This window comes from Primulina huaijiensis, chromosome 1 (genome assembly GCF_012295235.1).
Source record: "Primulina huaijiensis isolate GDHJ02 chromosome 1, ASM1229523v2, whole genome shotgun sequence".
NCBI classification, from domain to species: domain Eukaryota; kingdom Viridiplantae; phylum Streptophyta; class Magnoliopsida; order Lamiales; family Gesneriaceae; genus Primulina; species Primulina huaijiensis.
Genome location: NC_133306.1, coordinates 25,273,319 through 25,294,704, shown reverse-complemented (window position 1 = coordinate 25,294,704; position 21,386 = coordinate 25,273,319). Strand labels below are relative to the sequence as shown.

The following is a 21,386-nucleotide window of genomic DNA, read 5'->3' as shown; positions in this document are numbered from 1 at the left end:
AGAAAAACAAATGTACTTATTAGTCTATGTGAGATTTATTAAGAAATAAGATATTTGGTACAACAGAAAGAAAAAAAAACATTCCGCTTTGTCGCCATAGGTGATCAAAGGTACTCGGAATCTCCTAAGTCCTTGCACGATTTAGCAAGCAACAAAACAGGGTAATGATTCTTTGGGATATCAAAGAATCACCGGACTCGGTGCTAAAGGAGAAGTTTCATACAATCCTCAACACTTCATAGCATAATAATCTTCACCTTTCCGCTGCAAACACCCCCTTCTACCGCGTCCCTCATCGACGGAATCTTTTTTTCGGCACCATTTGCCCTTTACCAAATGTAGGTTTCTGGAGCTCGTCTCGTCTCTCAAAAAACTCCAGTTTTCTTTCCAAACCTCGCCATTGATATAAACTTCCTTCTTCCATATAGGAACTGATGCCTTGATCTCATCGATCAGGAATTTACACGCATCCAGGGCGTCTGCTCGATGAATGCATGAGATTGCAACAAATACACTCGTTTCCCCAACCGGGACAGGGCCTAAATGGTGTGCCACTGCGATTTAGCTCAAGTTCCACGATGATCTAGCTGACGTACAAATAGATTTGATACAGCGTATTGACATTGGGACGTATGCTTCATATCTCAGCTCCAAGACCGTTTTTCCCTTGACAGTGTCCCAGGTCGTGCCAGAAAATGTTGCTATAGTTCCACAATGTGGTGCATGAACATAGTGGATGAGTTTGCTGATGTTGATCGGGGTATTCTCCTATACTATCTCGATTAGATTTCTCTCCTCGTCTGACATTTGTTTTTGGCCTCAAGGACTCTCCAACAACAAAATATCCCCTAAACAACCAAAATTTTACCAGCGGTGCGGCTAGACCATCAAATATTGGGCTACATGAACGAGTAATTTACGAGATAGAGGCAACCCAACAAGGCATCGTCATACGTGTAACTGCAAAAAACAAGAAAACAGAACGAATGTAGCTGAATGAAAAAGAACAAAAGAATTACTGTTACATCCCAACAAAAAAACAATATCTGACTCCTGCAAAACGGAGGCGGCAGATTCTTCTACGACTAATTTTTTGTTCTTACATTCAATGGGCCTCAAAACTTTTCTCGCATTACCTTAAAATTAGCATAAGCATTCTGTAGCGACGTCCAAATTCTATTTAGCCTGAGACAGAGATGAATTTATTGCCATGTTAGTGAACTAACAAATGCTATGTACAAGCCAAAAGCTGATAAATAATTCGTATGCTAATGACTGTCCAATGCTTAAAAATTCACAGTTACTGTTCGTAAACCTGTAATTACCATAAGGCGGTAGGATTCCGTCGGCCCCTAGAACTAACAAGAACCATGTGCTCTGACAGAAACCTTACATGAATCTTTGCAAGGGCACCACTACAAGATTATAAAACAATTATTTGGCCACAAAAGTTCATCTTTTTAAGCTCAAGAACACTAAATTCATGTGGCAAAGTAGCAACTCATATCAATCGCTCACCTGTCAATATCTCGAACGCCAAGCAGCACTTCAGATTATGTTAAACAAGAACAGAAGCTTGTTTTTTTCCTCCCGCGCATATGCAGCCCAATAGATAGCCAAGTGAATTAATATTTTCAAGATTGGACTTCTCAGATGGGACGGACCATGATTTTGGTCAAGTGTTGAGAGATAGTTCTCCATGAATTAGGGGAGGCAAAAAGAAAAAAGAATGAGAGAAACTAATGAAGAACATTGTATATAAAATTTCAATAATTACTGGTACGAGGTCGGTGGAGCCCCTGCTGGAACATTCACATTTCATCCACATAAAGAATTAGGTGAGATTCCAACATTTTTTGCCTTCCACAAATTGAAGAACTTTTGAATTGATAACTATGTAATCCTTATACCAAAATCCCAGATGAAACGAGTCTCCATCTCACCATTTCTGCTCATGAAATCTCTAATATTTAAATCAAAAGTCGAATCTTCACTAACAAACTAGAAAACACCCTCTACCCCAAATGAAGGCATATTTCATTTCAATACCATCAAATAGACTGTTACAACTAAACATACTAATAAAATACACATTAACTCGACTCAAACCCAAAATCTCTTCCAAATGTGAGGATATCAGTCGCAATTCTTGGCATCAGACCAAGGAATCCTTAAGCATTACACATTGTTTTTATCGTAGAACAATTTTAAAATTGAGAATATATTTTACCATGATTTTGATCTATTAACATTAATAAAAATAATGATGATTGACAATAATTGAAAAATATTAGAAATAAGAAAATAAGGAGACCATATTTTGAAATTGAAACCTATGGTGGGATATCTACCATACAAACCAAAATAGCTAAATACAAGAATGTCACAAGTTACTCAAAACAACCATGGTGGTCCTCTCACATGGAGTTATATTAATTTGCGTACTTGTTATAGCATCAACATAGTGATCTTTCGGGAATGATGACCCAGAAAGATGCACCTCTTGACTGATGAAATCGTGCTGCCCGGGACTGTCTCGAATTCGATACCCACCAAATCCCTTGTAATGATATAAAAAAATAAAAAATAAAAAAACTTGCTGCTCCGGTACCGCCAAAGTATCAAAAGCTCTGAGTTAATTGGATAATGCCGGATACCATTATATTAAAACTTGGACTTCACTGCAAATAATACTAAAAGATAGGAAAATACAATCATATCCAATGTGAAACTCAGGTTCGAAATCAAGTTCGCGTATCAAACGATCGACGTAGCAGCGGGAGACACGGAGTATCTAAGTACATTACATATAAATGATAAAATCAAGAAATCAATCACTGATGATTAAAATAATACTAAGTGTAATCAAATGAAGTATGCGAGTAAAAGGGCTCCTAGTCCGATGAGGATGTTTTGTTCAGATTTGGAGGCAAAATTGCCAGGACTTCCGACAGCCTCACCTCCAGTAGACGGGCCTGCTGCACCTGGTCCACCTGATCAAAGAAAATTACAATAATTACTTTTAAATTTATTTTATTGAATATTGTTGGAAAATAAAATACGTTACCTGCTGAAGGAGAAGGGGATACACTTGGTGCAAGTTCTGCTACGGGCACTCCAATGGCTGCATCATCGAAACAAAACCGTCAACCAAAACATTTTTTGGTAAGTAATTTTGTTTGGAACTTGGACATAACTCAACCTAAAAAACTAGTTACACGCTCAAGAATGAACATAGTGAAGTTACATCTGAAATGTGAAGTTTACAAATGACTCAACTATTCGCAGAACAGGTGGCCCAACACATAACAGTGCACAAGGAACGAACATCGGGAGCCGTGTGACCCAACACATAACAGTGGAACTTGAGCTCGGATATCATGTTAAGATTAAAATTTGGACCTAACTCAACCTCAAAAACTAGCTCAAGAGGAGAAGATTGTCCAAATCTACATATACAACTCCCAGAAATTTTATTTAACTGGACTACTAACACATATTATATTGATAAAAAAAATATTGACAAATCAAGAACACCATGTTCACATGGGTGAGGCCATTGTGTTCCTTATATCTGCAGGTGCAGCACAGCCTTTGGATCGGAGTGAACCCCACATATATGAGACCCACCGATCCAAAGACTATACTCCACCGGGTGTAGCCTCACCCAGTTGACAAACCGAGGCTTCAGTTGGCACGATTTTCTTAAAACTTATTTTTTTCGTATTAATAATATGCATTAGAAACACAATTAATGAGATGTTAATTTTATAATATTATTTTAATGATATATCCAATGATCCACATACATCCTCGTCAATGAGATTTACATTGAAAAAAATAAATAAACTTCAAATATAAGAATAAATGTGAATTATAAGATAATATACTTAAATAATGTCATAACAACCGTAAACCTCGTTTTTTTTTCATCTCATATCTCTATATTTTAATTGAATTTTCTAAATCATCCGACACAAGTAAAAATAAATAAATAACCTACCCAACCCCAATGTAGTAATAAAAAATATGTATCTGGTTTTCGGGTTAAGTATTAAAAAATAAAAACCAAAAAGTTAAACCGAACTGAGATTTAATAAACCGGACCGTTTCGGACCGTGCAGACCCTACAACTATTGGATACTCATATAGTAACAGTAAATACGGACAGTTGGCAATCATAAAGAATTCACGTGATCTGTTTGCGGAAATTAATGCACTCAAAAACTGATGGAAAATATACGTATAAATCATGAAATAAATTTATACAGTTGAATAACAAATATCCATGTAAAAATAAAATTATGAAAAATAAATAAGACAATAAATGAAACTTTTTTAATATTGAAGAAAATTATCTACAAAGTAATTAGTATAGAGATCTCATTATTGAAGATCAAATACTAAACATAAATAGTAAAGATATGTTTGTTAAGACTAAAACATACTTCATATAATTTGTTCTCGCAAAATTGATACAAAATTATTCAATTTTTTGGTTATAAACCACATTTGGTCAAGTCCTGTTGATTGCCGGAGATGGCGGTGGCAGGGGATCGAACAAAATGAAACTTTAAAATGTGGAGTAGTATTGTTCTGAAGCGAGCTGTGTTACTCTTACGAAAATGAGAATTAATATGAATAAATTACTTACCCGAACACAAGCTAACCGGAGGAGTCGAGACTTTGCAGACAGAAGGAAGCGTGAGAGCCTTCTTGATATCCACCGGGATTCCAACTTTATCAGGGTTTCCGAGCAGTTCGCACAGGCAAATCGGCTGCGTGGCCACTAAATCCGACAGCTCCTTGCAGCACCCTTTGTCCGGTTTCGTCAAATTGCTTCCTTTCTCCACGTAAGTCAGGCAATCGGACAGTTTTAGAAGGTACGCGAAGCAATCTGGGCCTGGAGGAGGGGCCGTCGAGAATGGTTCCGGAGCATTTGCAGACGATGGCGGCACTGATATTGATGGAATCGGTGAGGACGCAGGTGATATGGAGGCTGCCACTGTGAACACGGCGGCGAAGAGGAGTACATAGCCTGTGCCGGTGATGGGGGCGGTGGTTTTGGGCTTCGCCATTGCTGTGATTTGGTGAGGGTGCGTCCTTCTGTGGAAGTGCGAGGTGTAGTTTTGATTTAAGTGCTTGCTAGTTTTTTTGTACGAGGACCAGTTTGTCTTAATAAGGGACTGAATCTCAAGTTTTTAGGCAGTTCGCATCAGCTATTACGGAAAAAGGGGGATTTTTATATGTTTATATAAGAATCATCTCTTTTTTATTTGTCCCAAATATATAATTAAGTCTGTTGTGAGACGATCTTACGAAATTTTATCTGTGAGACGGGTCAATCCTACCGATATTCACAATAAAAAATAATACTCTTAGCATAAAAAGTAATATTTTTTCATGAATGACCCAAATAAGAGATCCGTCTCACAAAATACGACCCGTGAGATCGTCTCATACAAGTTTTTGTCAAATATATATGTATCTATCTAATTTAGTCCTTTTTTTTATTTTTTTCTAATATATTTGTATTTAATTCAGGGTTTTGATATTGGAAAGATAACCAATCATTTACTTAAATATTTGTTTTTTTAATAAAAATAAGCACTTGTTAAATAAAGATAAAATGAAAAAAAAAAAGTTATTTGTATGATTATATTTTCAATGAATTTTTTATTTTGTGTGGAAAAAAACTTATATAATTGAAATGAAAATATTTAAAGTTTTTTAATACTTTATATTTTTTAAGATAAATTATAAGTATACCTGATCTATATTTTATTTTTAAATAAAAAAGAATATTAAAATTCAAATAACATACAAAAATTGCAGTCAAACGCGTGTTCAAATGAACTCACATAGGATTTCAAGGAATGATCGGTTTTATATTAATTTTATATAAAGGATTTTATGCTTTTTGGCTTTTTCACACGATCACAAATATAATTTGCTCTTCTTTTTTTTTTCACTGGGGTTTTCCAAAAACGTTTACAAGAATCTGAAGTTAGTTATGTTTAATTAATTGCTTATAGTGGTATAAGCTTGCCATGATTTGAAACGTTAACGTGTGCAATAATCATATGAAGATAGACGGTACAATAAAATTGAATGTTTTTTTAAAAGTATATATTTATTTATTTTTCTTAAAAAATTAAAATTCACCATTTAATTTAGAATTGACACACAAAAATTATAACTGTAAAACTCGAATCTTTGAAATAATACTGAAGCCTTTGGACCCTCTCGGAACGAATGGATCATTCTTGGACTCGAGCAAGAAAGAAAAAGTTTTCTGATCTAGATTCCAAATTGCTCCCGAATAACTGAGTAGAGTGGGGTAAAAGTTAGAAAGAGTTCAAATCACCCGACCAAGGTTCGTCTTCATCAACTGGGGTTCATCTCACTTAATTGTCATGACAATCAGTGATCATGACAAGCCCAAAACAATTGAGTTGTCATGCCTACGGGCAAATGACAAGGCATTGACAATTATCAGAGGACAGGGTGTGGGCAGATGTCTAGCCAAGAACAGTGTTCATGCACCATAATCGAGGTCATATTCTCTCTTATAAATACTCAGGTTTGCTTCTTCATTTGAGACACGAGATATTGCATTATACTGCATGCAATAAATTATCTATCTACTTAGTGAAACTTGCATTGACTTGAGCGTTAGAGTGACCATGTCGGAAACACATCCGGCTCTTCACTGACATTTTCTTATTGATCGTGTGTAGAGATCGTCTGACTCGGGCTCATACCATCAGGTCAAGCCATCCGAGCTCATCTCATTAAGTCAAAATATTCACCAGAAAATTGCACATTTCTAATCGGTAGATTATCCACTCAATCTATCTAGACATTATCAAATACAATTATACAACAATATATACTTCACATTATGATATTTGTCACGATAAAGATAAGTCTATTTAAATGTTAAAACACAAAATACTTGTGTATGCGATCCTTGATCGAACATGAGCAACGACTTTTAGCTAACCTTTGTCTAGACAATAATTTTGTCGCGCGGTCCACTGCCAAACCACATGTGTTGGTTTACTACTGAGACGTATTCGTATTTGAGACGTTTTTCCTTCTTTCACACATGCAAATTTGTGACCATATTTTAACAATGAATTCGGTGTTTTTTTTTAAAAATAAATAAATATCTTTGTATGTAAACCTCCTATCAATATTACTTGCAGTTTGAGCAAAAGAATAATTTGCCCTTTTATCTTATATTATTTGAATAAAATTATGTAGTTTATATCTCATGGACAAGTGGGAAAGTAATTCTAATTTCTCCGTGACATGTTAAAAAAAATTACACGTGTTTTTTTCTTTGTAAATACTCATATTTTCATATAAAATAAAAACTTTAAATACTCTATCCACAAAATAAATTTAATTTTATAAACTTTTAAATATTAATAATTATACGAAAATGAAAATCTGAAGAACGCATGTGAGGATACCACTCCAGTCGTTCACAAGTTTCAAGGAAAAAAAGATGTCTAAAGTTATCAAGGCATTTATTATTACAGATGGAAGGATATTTAAAAAAAAAAATTCGATGGCCAAATAAATGCAACATGTCTGCGATATATGCTGTCTTTCTGTTTTGATGATATATATTAAATATTATGTCCAAACTATAAAATGAATAAGATATTTTCAAAATTCATTAATTACACGGCCTTTATTTTCTCACCAATCGCCGCCTTTAATATCCTCAACGACAAGTGCTGGTAGATGTATATAATGGTTTTCCAGCTACACCAATTTGACACATCTTTGCTTACACACATGAAATACGGGCGATAAAAATTAAAATATATAATCATTGAACCGGTGAACGAAACCGGTTCAGAATGAATTGAACCGGGCATGGTTGTTTGTTTCAGGTTGTGTTGCTTGAAAACAAATCCAAAACAATTTTAATCCAGCGCGGTGGTTGAATATAGGGATGGCAATGGGACTGGGCCGAGGCGGGAATGGGTTTGCCATTCTCATCTCCATTCCCGAATTCCATCCTCACCCCCGTACCCACCCCATCCCCGTTTTTTCGGGTTCGGGTCGGGGGATCAACATCTCTTCCCTACCCCCATCCCCGTTTCAAAAATATTAATATGGCAAGACGATGACGGATTCGGAGATTTTCTCAAACCAAAACTTATTATTATCTATTATTATTAGAGATAATATTAATTTTAATATCAATATTAATAATAATAATAATAATATTTTAAAAAATAATAATATTATTATATTATTAACACTAATAATAATTTTATTATTTTATTATTGATATTATTTTCGAGACGGGTTCGAGGATGGGGATAGTAATCTCATACCCGTCCCCCACTACATCGGAGATTTAAAAAATCTCCGAACCCGAAAAAATCGGGGATCCCCATCCCCGTTTCGGGTTTTCCCCACGGGCCTCAAACCCGTGGGGAAAGTTGCCATCCCTAGTTGAATACGAGGGGATGTTTGACTACTCGTACAATAATTCATCACCGACTTAGTCAATCGGTTTTATTTAAATAAGTTTATATATGAATAATTATGTGTTGTTTAATAAGTTAAATTCAAAATAAAATGATTAAGTAATATTTCGGGTTATTCGTTTGGAATCACGTTTCTTATTTTCTCTTTCATTAAAAAAATAGTTAAGAATATAAAACTAAAGATTCTCCTAAAGAAATGCGTGTGTAGATCTTGAATATCAAAACACATTATAAAGAATTCAGAATTATGACTTCAGGTACGTTCTCACTCAAGTTTTCAGTCAAATTATTTATGATTTAATATGATGGATTCTATTGTTTATGATTTTTTTCCAACATTCTAATCTTTTGACGAGATTTCCTATAATTAAATGAAATATTTATAAAATCGATATGGGTCCATGATTCCATTTATAAAAATTTAATAAAATTATTTGCACTAATAAATTTATAAAACCTTTTTCAAATTTCATAAAACACTATTAATTCACATATTTATATAATGTAATATATATTGAAAAACTTATACTATAAGTCTAGTCTATCAAAATTTGGTAAATTTATTTGAATTTCCTCTTGATAAACTTTATATCTTAATTTTTTTAAAAGCTATTTAATAAAATATTTTTCATGTTCAAAAAATTTTTCCGTTCTAAACGATATATTTTATATAAATATTATTAATAAAAACATTAAAAAATAAGAAAATCATTTTTTTAATATCAAATAATAATTTTTTTACTCATCAAATCAAATTTCAAATTACATTCTATTGAACCAAACACGCTGTATTTAACAACCCTAGTATACATACACATATTCCTATATACAAATGACCAACGATGACCATCATACGTGATATGTGTACATAACAAATCGGGAAAATTGCCTAATTCGTTCGATAAATTATCATGTTTTACTTTATTGTTATTTTCCTCATTAAAGTCAAATATTACTTTCTCAAGTTTGTTTTTAGTTTTATTCTGTTGAAAAATTGATATATAATTTAAAATATTGATATGATATTGAAAAAATATCGATATATTTAATATTATGTCTGTTCTTTACCGAAACGACTAAAGTAAAAAAACAAAATTATATAATCAGACCAAAATATGATAAATTAGAGGACTGTAACAATGAGTTGGACAATTTAAGAATTAAATTCGCAATATTCGAAAAATAATAAATGAAATATTTGAAAAATGGGAAAAATGTGAACTGAACTGAAAATCTTGCAAAGACGTGAAAAGTCCGTACTGTTGGCTGAAGCTTACGCTTTCTAAAGTGTGAAAATTTGGATTTGGCTCAAATATTTGATCCTGAATCTAATCTATGCTAAAATCCGTGGAATCACGATGAAAAGCCTGTTGTTTTGAAGCTCTAATTTTGGTTAGTTTTTGTCTTCTTCTGCGATCAGAGGAGTTATGGAGGACGGGAAATTCAGCGTCACTCCAGAGGATTTGTCAAAGATAGGAGGCATAGCTACAGGTTCGTTGCTGCATTCTTTCATACCGACATACTGGCTGCCGTTCTCCATTGTTGTACGCGTTCAGAAATTGACTTTTTTCTCGTACTCTCTTTATTAGTAAGTGATGTTTTGTTCTGTATCAGTTTTTTGATCTGTATAGTGGGTTTTGTGATTTCTTGTTGTTCTAGGGTTTGTTGTTTTTGCCTGATTTAGATGTAATTGTTTTTGTTATTATTTTTTCTGTACTAAAGGGTAAACGTAAATCGACTGTAATCAGTGTACGTAGTAGGAATTGGCCGAGAGCGACTACGCCTTGATGAATTTTAGAGCAAATGCAAATACTTTGAGGTTGTGTTTGGACGAGACAAGTTGATTTGGGCTGGGGTTGCTGAATAAGTAATGTGTGCTTTGATTTTGGATGTGAATCCAGCCCCCAAGTCTAGCCGCTGGACCTTCTAGTTTCAGGACTTCCGAGAGAATAATACTGTTCATGCTACCATTACGTCAAAGCTATTGTAGTTTGAATGATAGTACCCACCCCTGATTATCAAACTTGTGCTATTAGTTATTTTTTGTGCAGAAATTCCATGGCAATTAAATCATTTTGCTGAAGAGTTGACGCAACAAATTGTCATATATAAATGAATAAATGGTATCTGGGAAAGTGATGAGACATGATTGATTCAGTAATTTCCTGGGATTGGCATCATGTATTTCTCAAGGCTTTAAATTATTTTCTTGAAATAGAGGCCACAAATTGTCATATGTATGATGGTATTGTATGTTAACAATATGCACAAAATGTTACTCCTGTGCATAGAGTTTGGTGATAATAATTTGCTAATGCAGCTGCTTTTGGAGCGGCATTGCATGTCTTATCCGCATCACTACTCGGCGTAACGGCAATCACCATAACGAACACTATTGCTGGAGAAGAAACAGTGCACAAGCTCGTATCCTTTTTGCTCATTTTCCTGGGGTTCTAGTTATTGTCATATTGTTTCTATTTGAAAGTCATTCCCACAACAAACCCATGGAAAAAAATGGCCGTAGCTGGTCTTGATCTTATTCCAGCATCGTCTCCTTGTGCAACCACGTACCCTTCCGATGTTTCTTGCCATTGGAAACGCATCTTCACTGCTGGTGTTTGCTATCATAGTTCTATTCTTCAGGTATCATTTTAACCTTGTTGATTGCAAACCTGTGTTTCATTGTGATAACTGAATTTAACACTGACACAAGCGCACACCACTCCCACACACATAATAACAAAATTAATTTTTTTACTTGTTTTTTTAATAAATTTCAAGTTTTGCACTATCATTGAGTCTCCCCCCTTGCCCCTTCTCGTCCTTCTCCCTTAAATTTTTGGATTCGCTCTGCGGCTATGTGACACGACTTGCATATGATAAACGATTTTATCCACGTCAGGAGATGATTATGCCATTAATGTTTTGAACCTGAATTCTTCTTTTTAGCTTTTGATCTTCGTTGCAAGCATTATAATATTAAGTTACGCATATCTGCTCATTTCCTTGGCAACGTACACGATCACATTAATGACCTCGCTAGTAGCCCTCTCATTCTATGGTGCAAGTCGGCTCAGGCTCACTGGGCGGAACGGTATGACGTGCTTCTGGAGGGTTCGGTTCTATGTTTGGTTGGATTCTTCACCTTTATTTTTTTCATGATCACGATGGAGATGTGAGTTCATCTGGTGAGCATTTGCATAGAAAACTTATCGTTCTATGTGGTTGTTACCTTAGTAATGTTTGGCGTCATGTCTGTACTTCGGCGAAAATCCAGACTTATGAAATTTTGTTTTTGTCTATGCCCATTTACTAGATGGTTATGTGATTTTTTTGTATATTATTGATGGAAAAAAATTTAAAGAACTACAGTTTTTCCATGTGTTGCATTCGTTATATGCGTTAGGACCTGTTTGGAAATTCATATTAATTGAACACAAAACTCTTATAAAAGATGGATATCGAATCCAACCCGATTCATGCCAAAAATATTACTATTAATGTTGTCCATGAATTATTTTGATTATAGATGATGAGAGTATTATATATTATCCTCATTTCATATCTAATGTCATTGTTTGATTGATAATATATTTAAAGGATGAAGATTTTGTGATATAAAGTAGGAGTTGATGGTTAGGAAAAATATATGAAAAGATATTCCTAGTTAAATTTGAAGCATTCGATGAAATATTATAGTTTTAAAATTTTGTGTTGATGTATATATAATTTTTTTTGGAAGGTATTGATGTATATATAATTTGTTAACAAGTAGAAGCTAGTTTTTCATTCAATAATATATTCCATAAAAAGGTCAAGACTGTATTATTTACGACTTTTATCGACTAAAACCACGTAACACAACTCGTTTGACACTATTGATTTGAGTCATTTATAGTTTATTTAATTAGACGTACACAAGTGCAAGCCATTCATAAGTCGATTAATCTTTTTGACACCTGGACCAAAATGGGACATACACGAAACATTTGAGCCTAAATGTAATAGTGTATATGAGGAAAATATGCACCAGTTTCTCGAAGATGTCGGTTTTTTTTTTTTTTTTTTAAAATGGAATTCCAAATGTGAAGTTGAAGTTCAAATAATCGAAATGAATGGATATTTCAGTAATTTCACCATATCAATTTCGGACTAAACTTACGATACACAATTTGTGATAATAACTTAACATATATCATTTTATAAAAGAAACTTTTTGCACAAAGTTGATTGTGCAAATAACCCATGTTATATCAACTAGTGACCTTTCGAAAGTCTTTTGTGCTTTTATGTAATTTCAAGTTAATATCACATACTATATTAATTTCTTTTTTTAAAAAAATTACCATGGTATATAATTTTTAAGTAACTAGAAATATTACACGTTTATATCTTATAATCATTTTGAAATCAATATCTCAAATTTATGATAATTTATAATATGAAGATATTAAAATTGAGATAAGATCTTATATTCGAACCTCAATTGTTTCGGACAAAAATTTGTGTTAGACGATCTTACGGGTCGTATTTTGTGAGACACATCTTTTATTTGTGTCATCCATGAAAAAATATTATTTTTTATTGTGAATATCAGTAGGGTTGACCCGTCTCACAGATAAAAATTCGTAAGACCGTCTCACAAGAGACCTATTCATTGTTTCGAGATCCAAAACAATTACTAATTTGAAAACAAGTGGCTTTCCGAATATTTTAAGCCCTTTGATTTTAGATCAAAATTTTGTGTCGACAGCTCATTTACTTGCCGCTGAGTAAGAGAAAGAAGAAGAAGATACGCAAGTCGAATGAATCAAACAACCCATTTCCACCGCGTAAATCTCACGCCTTTTTCCCCTTTATTCCGTGTGATTCCATCCTATATTCCCAAAAAAGGCAGTGTAAAATTCAAGAACTGTGCGATCGGAGACCTTTCTACTGAGCAATTCAAGATTTATTGTTTTTTTTTAATGCTATTGCCTTTGCTGAGTCAGCGATGGCCCACAGGCATCGCTACCATATTCGGGCAATTGCCTGTCTATGTCGGCTTTTCACCTTCTTTCTTTTCTTTTTCTCTTGCATGCAAACTTAGTACATGCCCCACCGCCCTTTTTATCTGACTGATACACTGTTACACACACAAGCGTAATCCTGTTAAAAAGGTTTCAATTTCCCTTTTTCTATCTGGGTTTATTCGTTTGTTTGGGGAAGCCATCCATTGTGTTCTGCACGGAAATCAAGGGATTTTGGTTCCAAAGGAATATCTCCGCCAGCTGATTTTAGAATTTGGTAATTTTTCTTTCACGATAAGAAAGAGATTGACTTGAAACAGAGTGGCCCTGAATTCGTTTGACCCCTTCGTTTGATTTGCTACCGGTTTCTGAATCTTGATTGAATTTTCTGTGGAAGTTGTGATTTCTTTGCTTTTGGTTTCTTGGGATTGAATTATTGAGTTATCTGGTTGTTGTTGGATAGATTTCGAACTTGAATTAGATTTTTTTTTTGACTGATTTGGCTTTTGAATGTCTGCAATTAAGTGTGTTTTTAATGGGTTTCTACTTCTAAAGCACAGCCTTGTGATTTTCATTTCCTTTGATTGGTTGCTTAGTGGGTTCATAATGATTGATCATGAGTTGTTTTGCTCTAAGGAATTGAACGCGAGTTTTGTATCCTTCTTTGTTAATGCTAGAAATTTGTTTTATACAGTGGCTCACTTAATTTCAAAAGCTTTCAAAAACTAAAGATGCTGAATATATCCTGTGTGTTGTGGTGATTGTAAGCCATGTATGTTGGTAATGAATATGAGATTTAAAATTAACGCATAACCTGGAAATTCGGGTCTGTAAATGATTTGGGCATTTTGTTGAATGTGTTCGTAAGATTACTTATTACTAACTACAGAATTTATTCCATTTGTTATTTTGTTAATCTGTGGTTTATCATTAATATTGAATAGCCTTTCCTTTCATACACGAGGTTAATATTGCGTATTTTTTATGGATCCTTCATTCTTGACTATCTTGGGTGAAAATTAAATGATGAAAGCCTTATGTTTGGGAATCGCAATTGTTTTGTTTTAAAACAGATCCCGAGTTGCTTCTATTCTGTTAAACTGATGTCCTGTTCAAACGAGATTTGATGGAAGTATAGGTTCTCTGTAATTAAATTAACTAACCAATTTTAATCATCAACATTTTAATGGTCCTTAGTTTATGCATTCGCATAACTTGTTTGATATTTGTGTGATCCAGGATGTATTTAGCAGATGTCATATGCCTGCATATTAATTTGGAATTAAAGGGGCATCGCCAAGTAAGAGCAAATGGGAGCCTCAAACTCTAGATTGGAAGAAGACAAAGGATTGCAGCTTTGTCGTGCGCGAAAGAAATTTATCAAACAAGCACTTAACGGTAGGTGTTCTGTAGCAGCAGCTCATATTGCTTATATAGAGGAACTGAAAATCATAGGAGCTGCTTTAAGGAGATTTGCAGAAATTGATGCTCGAGTTGAATCTTTTGCCTTCCCTTCAAGAAATGTAACTACCGAGCCACGTGCTTTCACCGAGAAATCTGTGTCTCAATTATCTTTGTCCTCTCCATCCCGATCACAATATGAGGATGCCACTGTGAATGTCTCTCCATCTCCATCATCCCAAGTGTTGAAGTATAACTCACATCATATGAAATTTATAAGCATGTTTTCCAAGAAAGTTGAGGAGAAGCCTCCTGTGCATGTTGCGGTATCGGTTATCCCAACCACTCCTCCAAGCACCACTCCTCGTTCAACAGAAGTACCCGAAGCATCATCCTTTGAAACCCCTTCCATCCCATCAGAAACTCCACCTTGGGATTATTTTGGCCTTTTTAATCCGATTGATGATCATTTTCCTTCACAAGAGAGAAACGGATTTGATCACGGGTCTGAACACTCTGATGAGATTGAACATCTCAGGGCAGAGGAGGGCATTCCGGATCTTGAAGATGTGGAAGAGAAGTTATCCTCACATGGGATAGACGAATCTCATGACTCTGAAGACGAATTTGACGAGCCCTCCTTAGCTACACTTGTTCGGAGTTTTGAAAATGTTAATGTAGCAACAAAAAATGATTCCAATGATGAGTTATCCGCGGCACCTCAAGAAAATAGAGTATCTAAAACCAAGCCTCCAAGTTTTGAAAATGTGACAGAAGCCAAAGAATCTGCTGTCAATGAAGATTCATCTATGAAGTCATCAGAAACCAAGTCTCCGGGTTTTGAAAATATGATCAAAGGCAAAGAATTTGTCTTCAATGAAGATCCATCTATAAAGTCAGAACGCGTAGCATCAGAGACCAAGTTTATCAACGGGAAGAAAAATAACTCTCCTGATCTATCACCATTAAGAGACACATCTTCAAGATTTATGCATCTGAATGATGCGAAGATAAATCCAATTACAGAAAGCGAAGTTGAAGATAAGGTTGCACCTAAGGACTTCTATTCTAGCATGCAAGAGATTGAACATCTTTTTGTTAAAGCATATGAATCTGGTAAAGAAGTTCCTCGGATGCTTGAAGCAAATAAATTTCATTTCCGTCCGGTTTTCCCTGGGAAAGAAAGTAAGTACCTTTCTCAGTTTCTCTCTTGTATGTACACGCACAATTGCACCAAGGGTTCATGTGTATTCATATGCGCATGCCGGAGTGTTTTTATTCTTTCCCTTTCTCATTAAATTTTATGTATGATAGATACTTTCAGTCATCAATGAAGTATGGTACGGAAAAAAATCACATCTTTGAGTGGCATTTCATTTCGTCATTAACTATGCACTAAATATATTAAAAACCTTATGAAAATGTCCATTGAAGACCTTATTCAACTACAATTCTAGAAATTATCCATGCTTTAATTTTTTCATTTTCCTTGTTATAAGTTTTCTTTCATCAATATAAATTCCAATTTCTTGTAAATTGGTGATATTCAATAAAGAATTCTTCTTTTGGCAGGTGGATCAGTTGCCTCATCTCTACTGAAGTCTTGTTTCTCTTGTGGAGATGATCCAAGTGAGATTCAACAAGGTAGGTCTGCCCCACTATATTTCTGTGGAGCTATTTTTCCGGTGCCCTGACATTATGGATCTTAGCAGTGACTGTCTTTGAAAGCAGCACTTTCACTTACCTTCATGGTTTATCAATTGACCAACGGTTTTTGGTTCATTGGAAAGAGTCTGTGATTGATGAGATAGATAGATAGTCTATGATGATACCGTTTTGATCAACACTAGGGGACACGTTATTGTTCTTCCCTTCCACTTTTTATTTTTGAATATCTCAAACATTCTCCAAAAGACTCAGAAATGACACTGTGTGCAGCTGTAAAGTATGACATAGTTATCACATGTTTGTCTAATAATAATCATCGGCCAGGTGTTCAATTGCATGTATTGAATTCATATATTTTACTTTTATCAGATTGAAAATAAAACAAAGATATGTTTCTGGTTTTTGCATGGGGAATTTGTATTTCTTTCCTTAAGTATGTTTATTATTGTGGCAAAGTGCATGCACTTGTATGTCTGAATTGCATAGATATTGTTGGAATTGAATAATATATTTTGGAATCATATGTCATACCATTAAGATTCTGATATACCTTTAATATGATTTGATTGTGAATTCTTATATTAAAAAAAAAGGGAGATATTTTCACCCATACAATGAGGTGATCAGTATAACCTAATTGGAAAGAGATTGACAGATCTTGATCGGGAATTAATCTTGATATAGATGCACTTTTCTTCATGTTTTAAAGACTTCCTATCATGCAATTTTAACTCAAGTTATCTTCATTCAATAATCGGATTGCTCATTCGGTGTTTAATTACTTATCTAGAGCCTCCTCAAAATTCTGTCAAGTACTTAACGTGGCATCGGACATCATCATCTCGATCTGCTTCATCTCGGAATCTTCTTGGTGGAAAATCCATTGAGGATATCAATGATGTGAGTAAAAATCTCTTTGAAGACTTCTGTATGGTCTCTGGAAGTCATGCCTCAACTTTGGATAGGCTCTATGCATGGGAGAAGAAGCTTTACGATGAAGTGAAGGTATGCTCAAAAGTTTACATTTTCTTACAAAACATGATTATGTGGGGATCAAATAATATCATTCCCCTTGTTTCAGGCTTGTCAAGTGCTTAGAAGTAATTTTGATATGAAGTGTAAGCTTCTCCGACAGAAAGAATCACAAGGACTGAATACTGACAAAACACGTGCGATAGTTAAAGATCTGCATTCGAGAATTAGAGTTTCTATTCATAGAATTGACTCGATCTCAAAGAAAATCGAAGAAATTAGAGATAAGGAGCTTCAGCCTCAACTCGAGGAGTTAATTGAAGGGTATGGATCTGTTTCTGGTTTCAGCTATCAAATACATACAATCACTCACCATAATTTATTAGGACATTTGATGCATATTACATATTGGAGTAACAGACTGATGATCAAGATGGCGGCAGGTCCAGTTCCTAAGGGCTGACGCAATTGCTTTTTTAAAAAATTACAAATAATCCCACACGAAAAAGGCTTTCCTACATATCCTTGGATTTACATATGATAACTTTCGGCGCCCTTTGATTGATTTTACTAGCCTGCCCCCTAAGCAATATGTTTTGAACAGAACATGATGCCTTCAGTGTTAACTTCAAGTTTATATTTCCCATCTCTAGCCTTGCAATGTTGAAACGTAGAAAATATTATTGCATCACCTCCGATATGCTTAGAAAAGAGTTATTTCTTACACTTGTCCCTGATCACAGATTAAGAAGAATGTGGGAAATGATGATGGATTGTCACAGACTTCAGTTTCACATTATATCGATCTCGATTGCCCCCGGAAGCATGAAGATCAATATACAATCTGATTCACTGAGACAGATTAGTATCCATCTCGCAAATGAACTCAACACTTTATCGTCCAACTTCACAAAATGGATTGGCGCTCAGAAAATTTATGTTGAAGCCATAAATAAGTGGCTATTCAAGTGTGTTTCTCTCCCACAGAATACTACCAAGAGAAACAAAAGAATGAGACCTCTTCCCATTAAAGAGTGCGGTCCACCTATATACATGATCTGTGATTCATGGTTGGAGATGATCGATAGGTTACCGTGTAAAGGAGTCGTTGATTCTATCAAAGATTTGGCAGCAGAAGTGGCTCACTTTTTGCCCCGTCAAGAGAAAAACCAAGGAAAGGCCACTAATCGATCTCGAAATGTGTCGTTGCTTGATGGGATGGATGGTGATGATGATCGTAGCATAAAGACAGATGAGGTTTTTGAGGATCTGATACCTGCATTTGACGGCTTTCGTACAAGGTTGGCGGGTTTTCTTGGCAAGTTGAACAACTTTGCTGAATGTTCTGTCTCTATGTTCACTGATCTTCAGAAGTCCATTCAAGACGCGAAGGATAAGTACGAGCAACCCAAGTCTCAACAGAATAAGGTTGTGTAAGTTTTACGACTCGAGATTTTGGCGAGGCATCAAAATAAAGGATCAATACATAGGTATAGAATGACACATCTTCAACTTGAGTTATTGGATTGATGTTGGATATCTGAGCTATTATATTTTATATAGATATATGTATGTAGCCAGTTGTATAGTTAAAATTGGTTGATTCAGGAGTTTTAGAGATTTGGGATTTTGGTGTTCTGTAAAATTTTCTAAGGATGGTTCTATTAAAACCGTGATATGTTGTCTCATCCTCTCCCCCCCAATTTTTTCCTTTTTTCCCTTCATTTTAAATATCAACATTTTCTCTTATTAATTTTTACAAATATAACACGATCTTTATTTGAATATAATTATTATAAATTAAAATATGATTTTTCATTAATTTTTATAATTATGATATCAAATCAATTAAAAAGAATTGTATAAACTCACGACACGTCATTTCGTTAATTTTTATAATTATGATATTAATTTTATTTAAATATTATTTAAATTAATAAAAAAATTTTGTACAAATATATGCCCATATCCCGGTGCATGCACAGCCGCCATGCAAGTTCTGCCGGAAATGTTAGTAAGTGTCCGGTCTTAATTATTATCTTAATAATTTGTACGAAATAGATTAAAAATAAAAAAAAATGCAAAATAATAAAATAAAAATAAAATATTTGCATATGATATTTTTTTTAATAGTATTCGATTGACTAGTTTCTTCCTAAGAAACAGTAAATGTTTATTTAAGTAAGTAAAAAAAATTAAATTTGATTTTGATTATTTATTTAGTTAAAATTGGTTTTAACGAAATAGACTTTCTTTGTTTATACTTTTATTTATTTTTTTCTTCGGATTGCTTACTCGATGTAAGATATATATGTTATCATATGACGGTTCTATGAGAAAAAGAATCATTAAAAATGTTAAAAGAAGTGAACTTATTATATTAATTTCTATTTTTTTAAACTAATTTGATGATGAAAATCTAATTTATGCCAATTTGTCATATGAAAATTTCTTCAAAGAAAAATAAATACAAAACCCAAAATGTTCTTATATAAAATTAGAAAACAATATGATTATTACACGATTTTCAACATTTAAAATATATGCTGACTCAATAATTAGAGTGATTAAATAAATAATTTAAAATTTTTAATTCTTAACTTGCTCGACTTCTCTTTCTCTTCGAGGCGGCTGCGTGAGGTTACCTAACCATCTCCACATGTTATTATTCTTAAAAGCACACAAATTAATGGCGAGGAGTTTTATGTTTGAATGCAAATGGCAAGGATTTATATATAATATTTCTGCTTGAAAATTTAAATATTAAAAAAGCAGGATTTTATTTTTATTTTTTATTTTAGTAGATTTCTTATGAAACAGTTTCACGGGTCTATGAGACGGATAAATCCTACCCATATTTACAATAATAAGTAATAATATTGATATAAAAAATAATATTATTTTATTAATAATTAAATAAAATACTTATCTCACATAAATGAGTTGCGGAAATTCTTGCAAATGACTTATCATGTGCAGGCCTTCCTTGATTCTTGAAATTAATCAAAAGTCAAACAGAAAATTCAAGATCCACCGTCCTTTTGTATTACAATATTGAGAATTTGCAGGTGTCCTTTAAATTTTTTTTTAAAAAAAATATAGATATATATTATAGAAATCTACTTAAACAATTTACACATTCATTTATAACTTATCATATTTACTTTGTAAATTTTTTAAAATCCCTAACATATATATATATTATCTTTATTGTTATCCAGAATTTTGAATTTTTAGATTAATATATTAAAAAAATTATTATAAGATATCATAAAACTAAATAACAAAAAATACGCAACGCATATAATAAGAGTATATAATATAAGAGAGAAAATGAATTCCTATATTACACAAATATTCTTAAAAAAGCATAAAACTTTTTGAACGTTGAAATGTGAAATACACGTGTTTAACATAAAGGTCGAACTATATATTATACAAAATATTTTCCCTATCGAGTTTCAATCGTAATATTCCTCGAAAAATAAGCATTTTGACCTTATTCGAGACAGTCAACTATCACATCTTCTTTTATCTCGAATACTTTGAATGTTATTTTAAAATATTTACAAAAATTATTAACTTCTCCGTTAGAAAACATTAAGAAATTATAAAATTAAATAAAAACGAAGATGATAAACATAATGACAATATATACACACACACACACATATACACACAATTGTATAAAATAATATAAAATTAAATATCGAAAACGTACAATCATATCTTCCCAATAATAACAAAACAAAACAAAACAAAACTAAACTAAACTAAACTAAACTACCCAATCATATGATAGAGATAGTTCTTTATATGT

The 21,386-nt window shown here is 33.5% G+C and overlaps 2 protein-coding genes, 1 long non-coding RNA gene and 1 pseudogene across 4 annotated transcripts; 2 read left to right on the top strand and 2 right to left on the bottom strand.

Moving 5' to 3' along the window:
• Positions 1-18: 18 nt before the first annotated feature.
• On the bottom strand, positions 19-2,532 carry LOC140988385 (molybdopterin synthase catalytic subunit-like; annotated as a pseudogene).
• Positions 2,533-2,677: 145 nt separating this feature from the next.
• Positions 2,678-5,237, bottom strand: LOC140988375 (non-specific lipid transfer protein GPI-anchored 11-like). 2 transcript variants are annotated; one of them, XM_073457399.1, is made up of 3 exons: positions 4,655-5,237; positions 3,068-3,124; positions 2,678-2,984 (listed from the first exon to the last, which is right to left on the bottom strand). In XM_073457399.1, the coding sequence occupies exons 1-3, from the start codon at positions 5,076-5,078 to the stop codon at positions 2,866-2,868; spliced, it is 600 nt and encodes a 199-aa protein (XP_073313500.1). In that variant the 5' UTR covers positions 5,079-5,237; the 3' UTR covers positions 2,678-2,865. The 2 variants fall into 2 exon arrangements, with proteins under 2 accessions (XP_073313500.1, XP_073313499.1); XM_073457398.1 differs by having other exon boundaries at positions 2,678-2,993; positions 4,655-5,235.
• Positions 5,238-9,707: 4,470 nt separating this feature from the next.
• On the top strand, positions 9,708-11,880 carry LOC140988373 (uncharacterized). Its single transcript, XR_012177328.1, has 3 exons — positions 9,708-10,104; positions 10,837-11,159; positions 11,298-11,880. It is a non-coding gene; the product is annotated as an uncharacterized lncRNA (long non-coding RNA).
• Positions 11,881-13,336: 1,456 nt separating this feature from the next.
• On the top strand, positions 13,337-19,254 carry LOC140988367 (uncharacterized). Its single transcript, XM_073457392.1, has 6 exons — positions 13,337-13,802; positions 14,765-16,111; positions 16,499-16,570; positions 17,385-17,599; positions 17,676-17,890; positions 18,310-19,254. Exons 2-6 carry the CDS (start codon positions 14,836-14,838, stop codon positions 19,001-19,003), a joined length of 2,472 nt encoding a protein of 823 aa, XP_073313493.1. The 5' UTR covers positions 13,337-13,802; positions 14,765-14,835; the 3' UTR covers positions 19,004-19,254.
• Positions 19,255-21,386: the final 2,132 nt, after the last annotated feature.

Bases quoted from the DNA above. Each gene is read 5' to 3' on its own strand.
- LOC140988367 (XM_073457392.1), top strand. From the start codon at position 14,836: ATGGGAGCCTCAAACTCTAGATTGGAAGAAGACAAAGGATTGCAGCTT. The intron at 16,112-16,498 runs GTAAGTACCTTT...TTCTTTTGGCAG, and splicing joins GGTTTTCCCTGGGAAAGAAA to GTGGATCAGTTGCCTCATCT. The intron at 17,600-17,675 runs GTATGCTCAAAA...CCCTTGTTTCAG, and splicing joins AGCTTTACGATGAAGTGAAG to GCTTGTCAAGTGCTTAGAAG.
- LOC140988375 (XM_073457398.1), bottom strand. From the start codon at position 5,078: ATGGCGAAGCCCAAAACCACCGCCCCCATCACCGGCACAGGCTATGTA. The intron at 3,125-4,654 runs GTAAGTAATTTA...TCGATGATGCAG, and splicing joins TCCGGTTAGCTTGTGTTCGG to CCATTGGAGTGCCCGTAGCA. The intron at 2,994-3,067 runs GTAACGTATTTT...TTCTTTGATCAG, and splicing joins ATCCCCTTCTCCTTCAGCAG to GTGGACCAGGTGCAGCAGGC.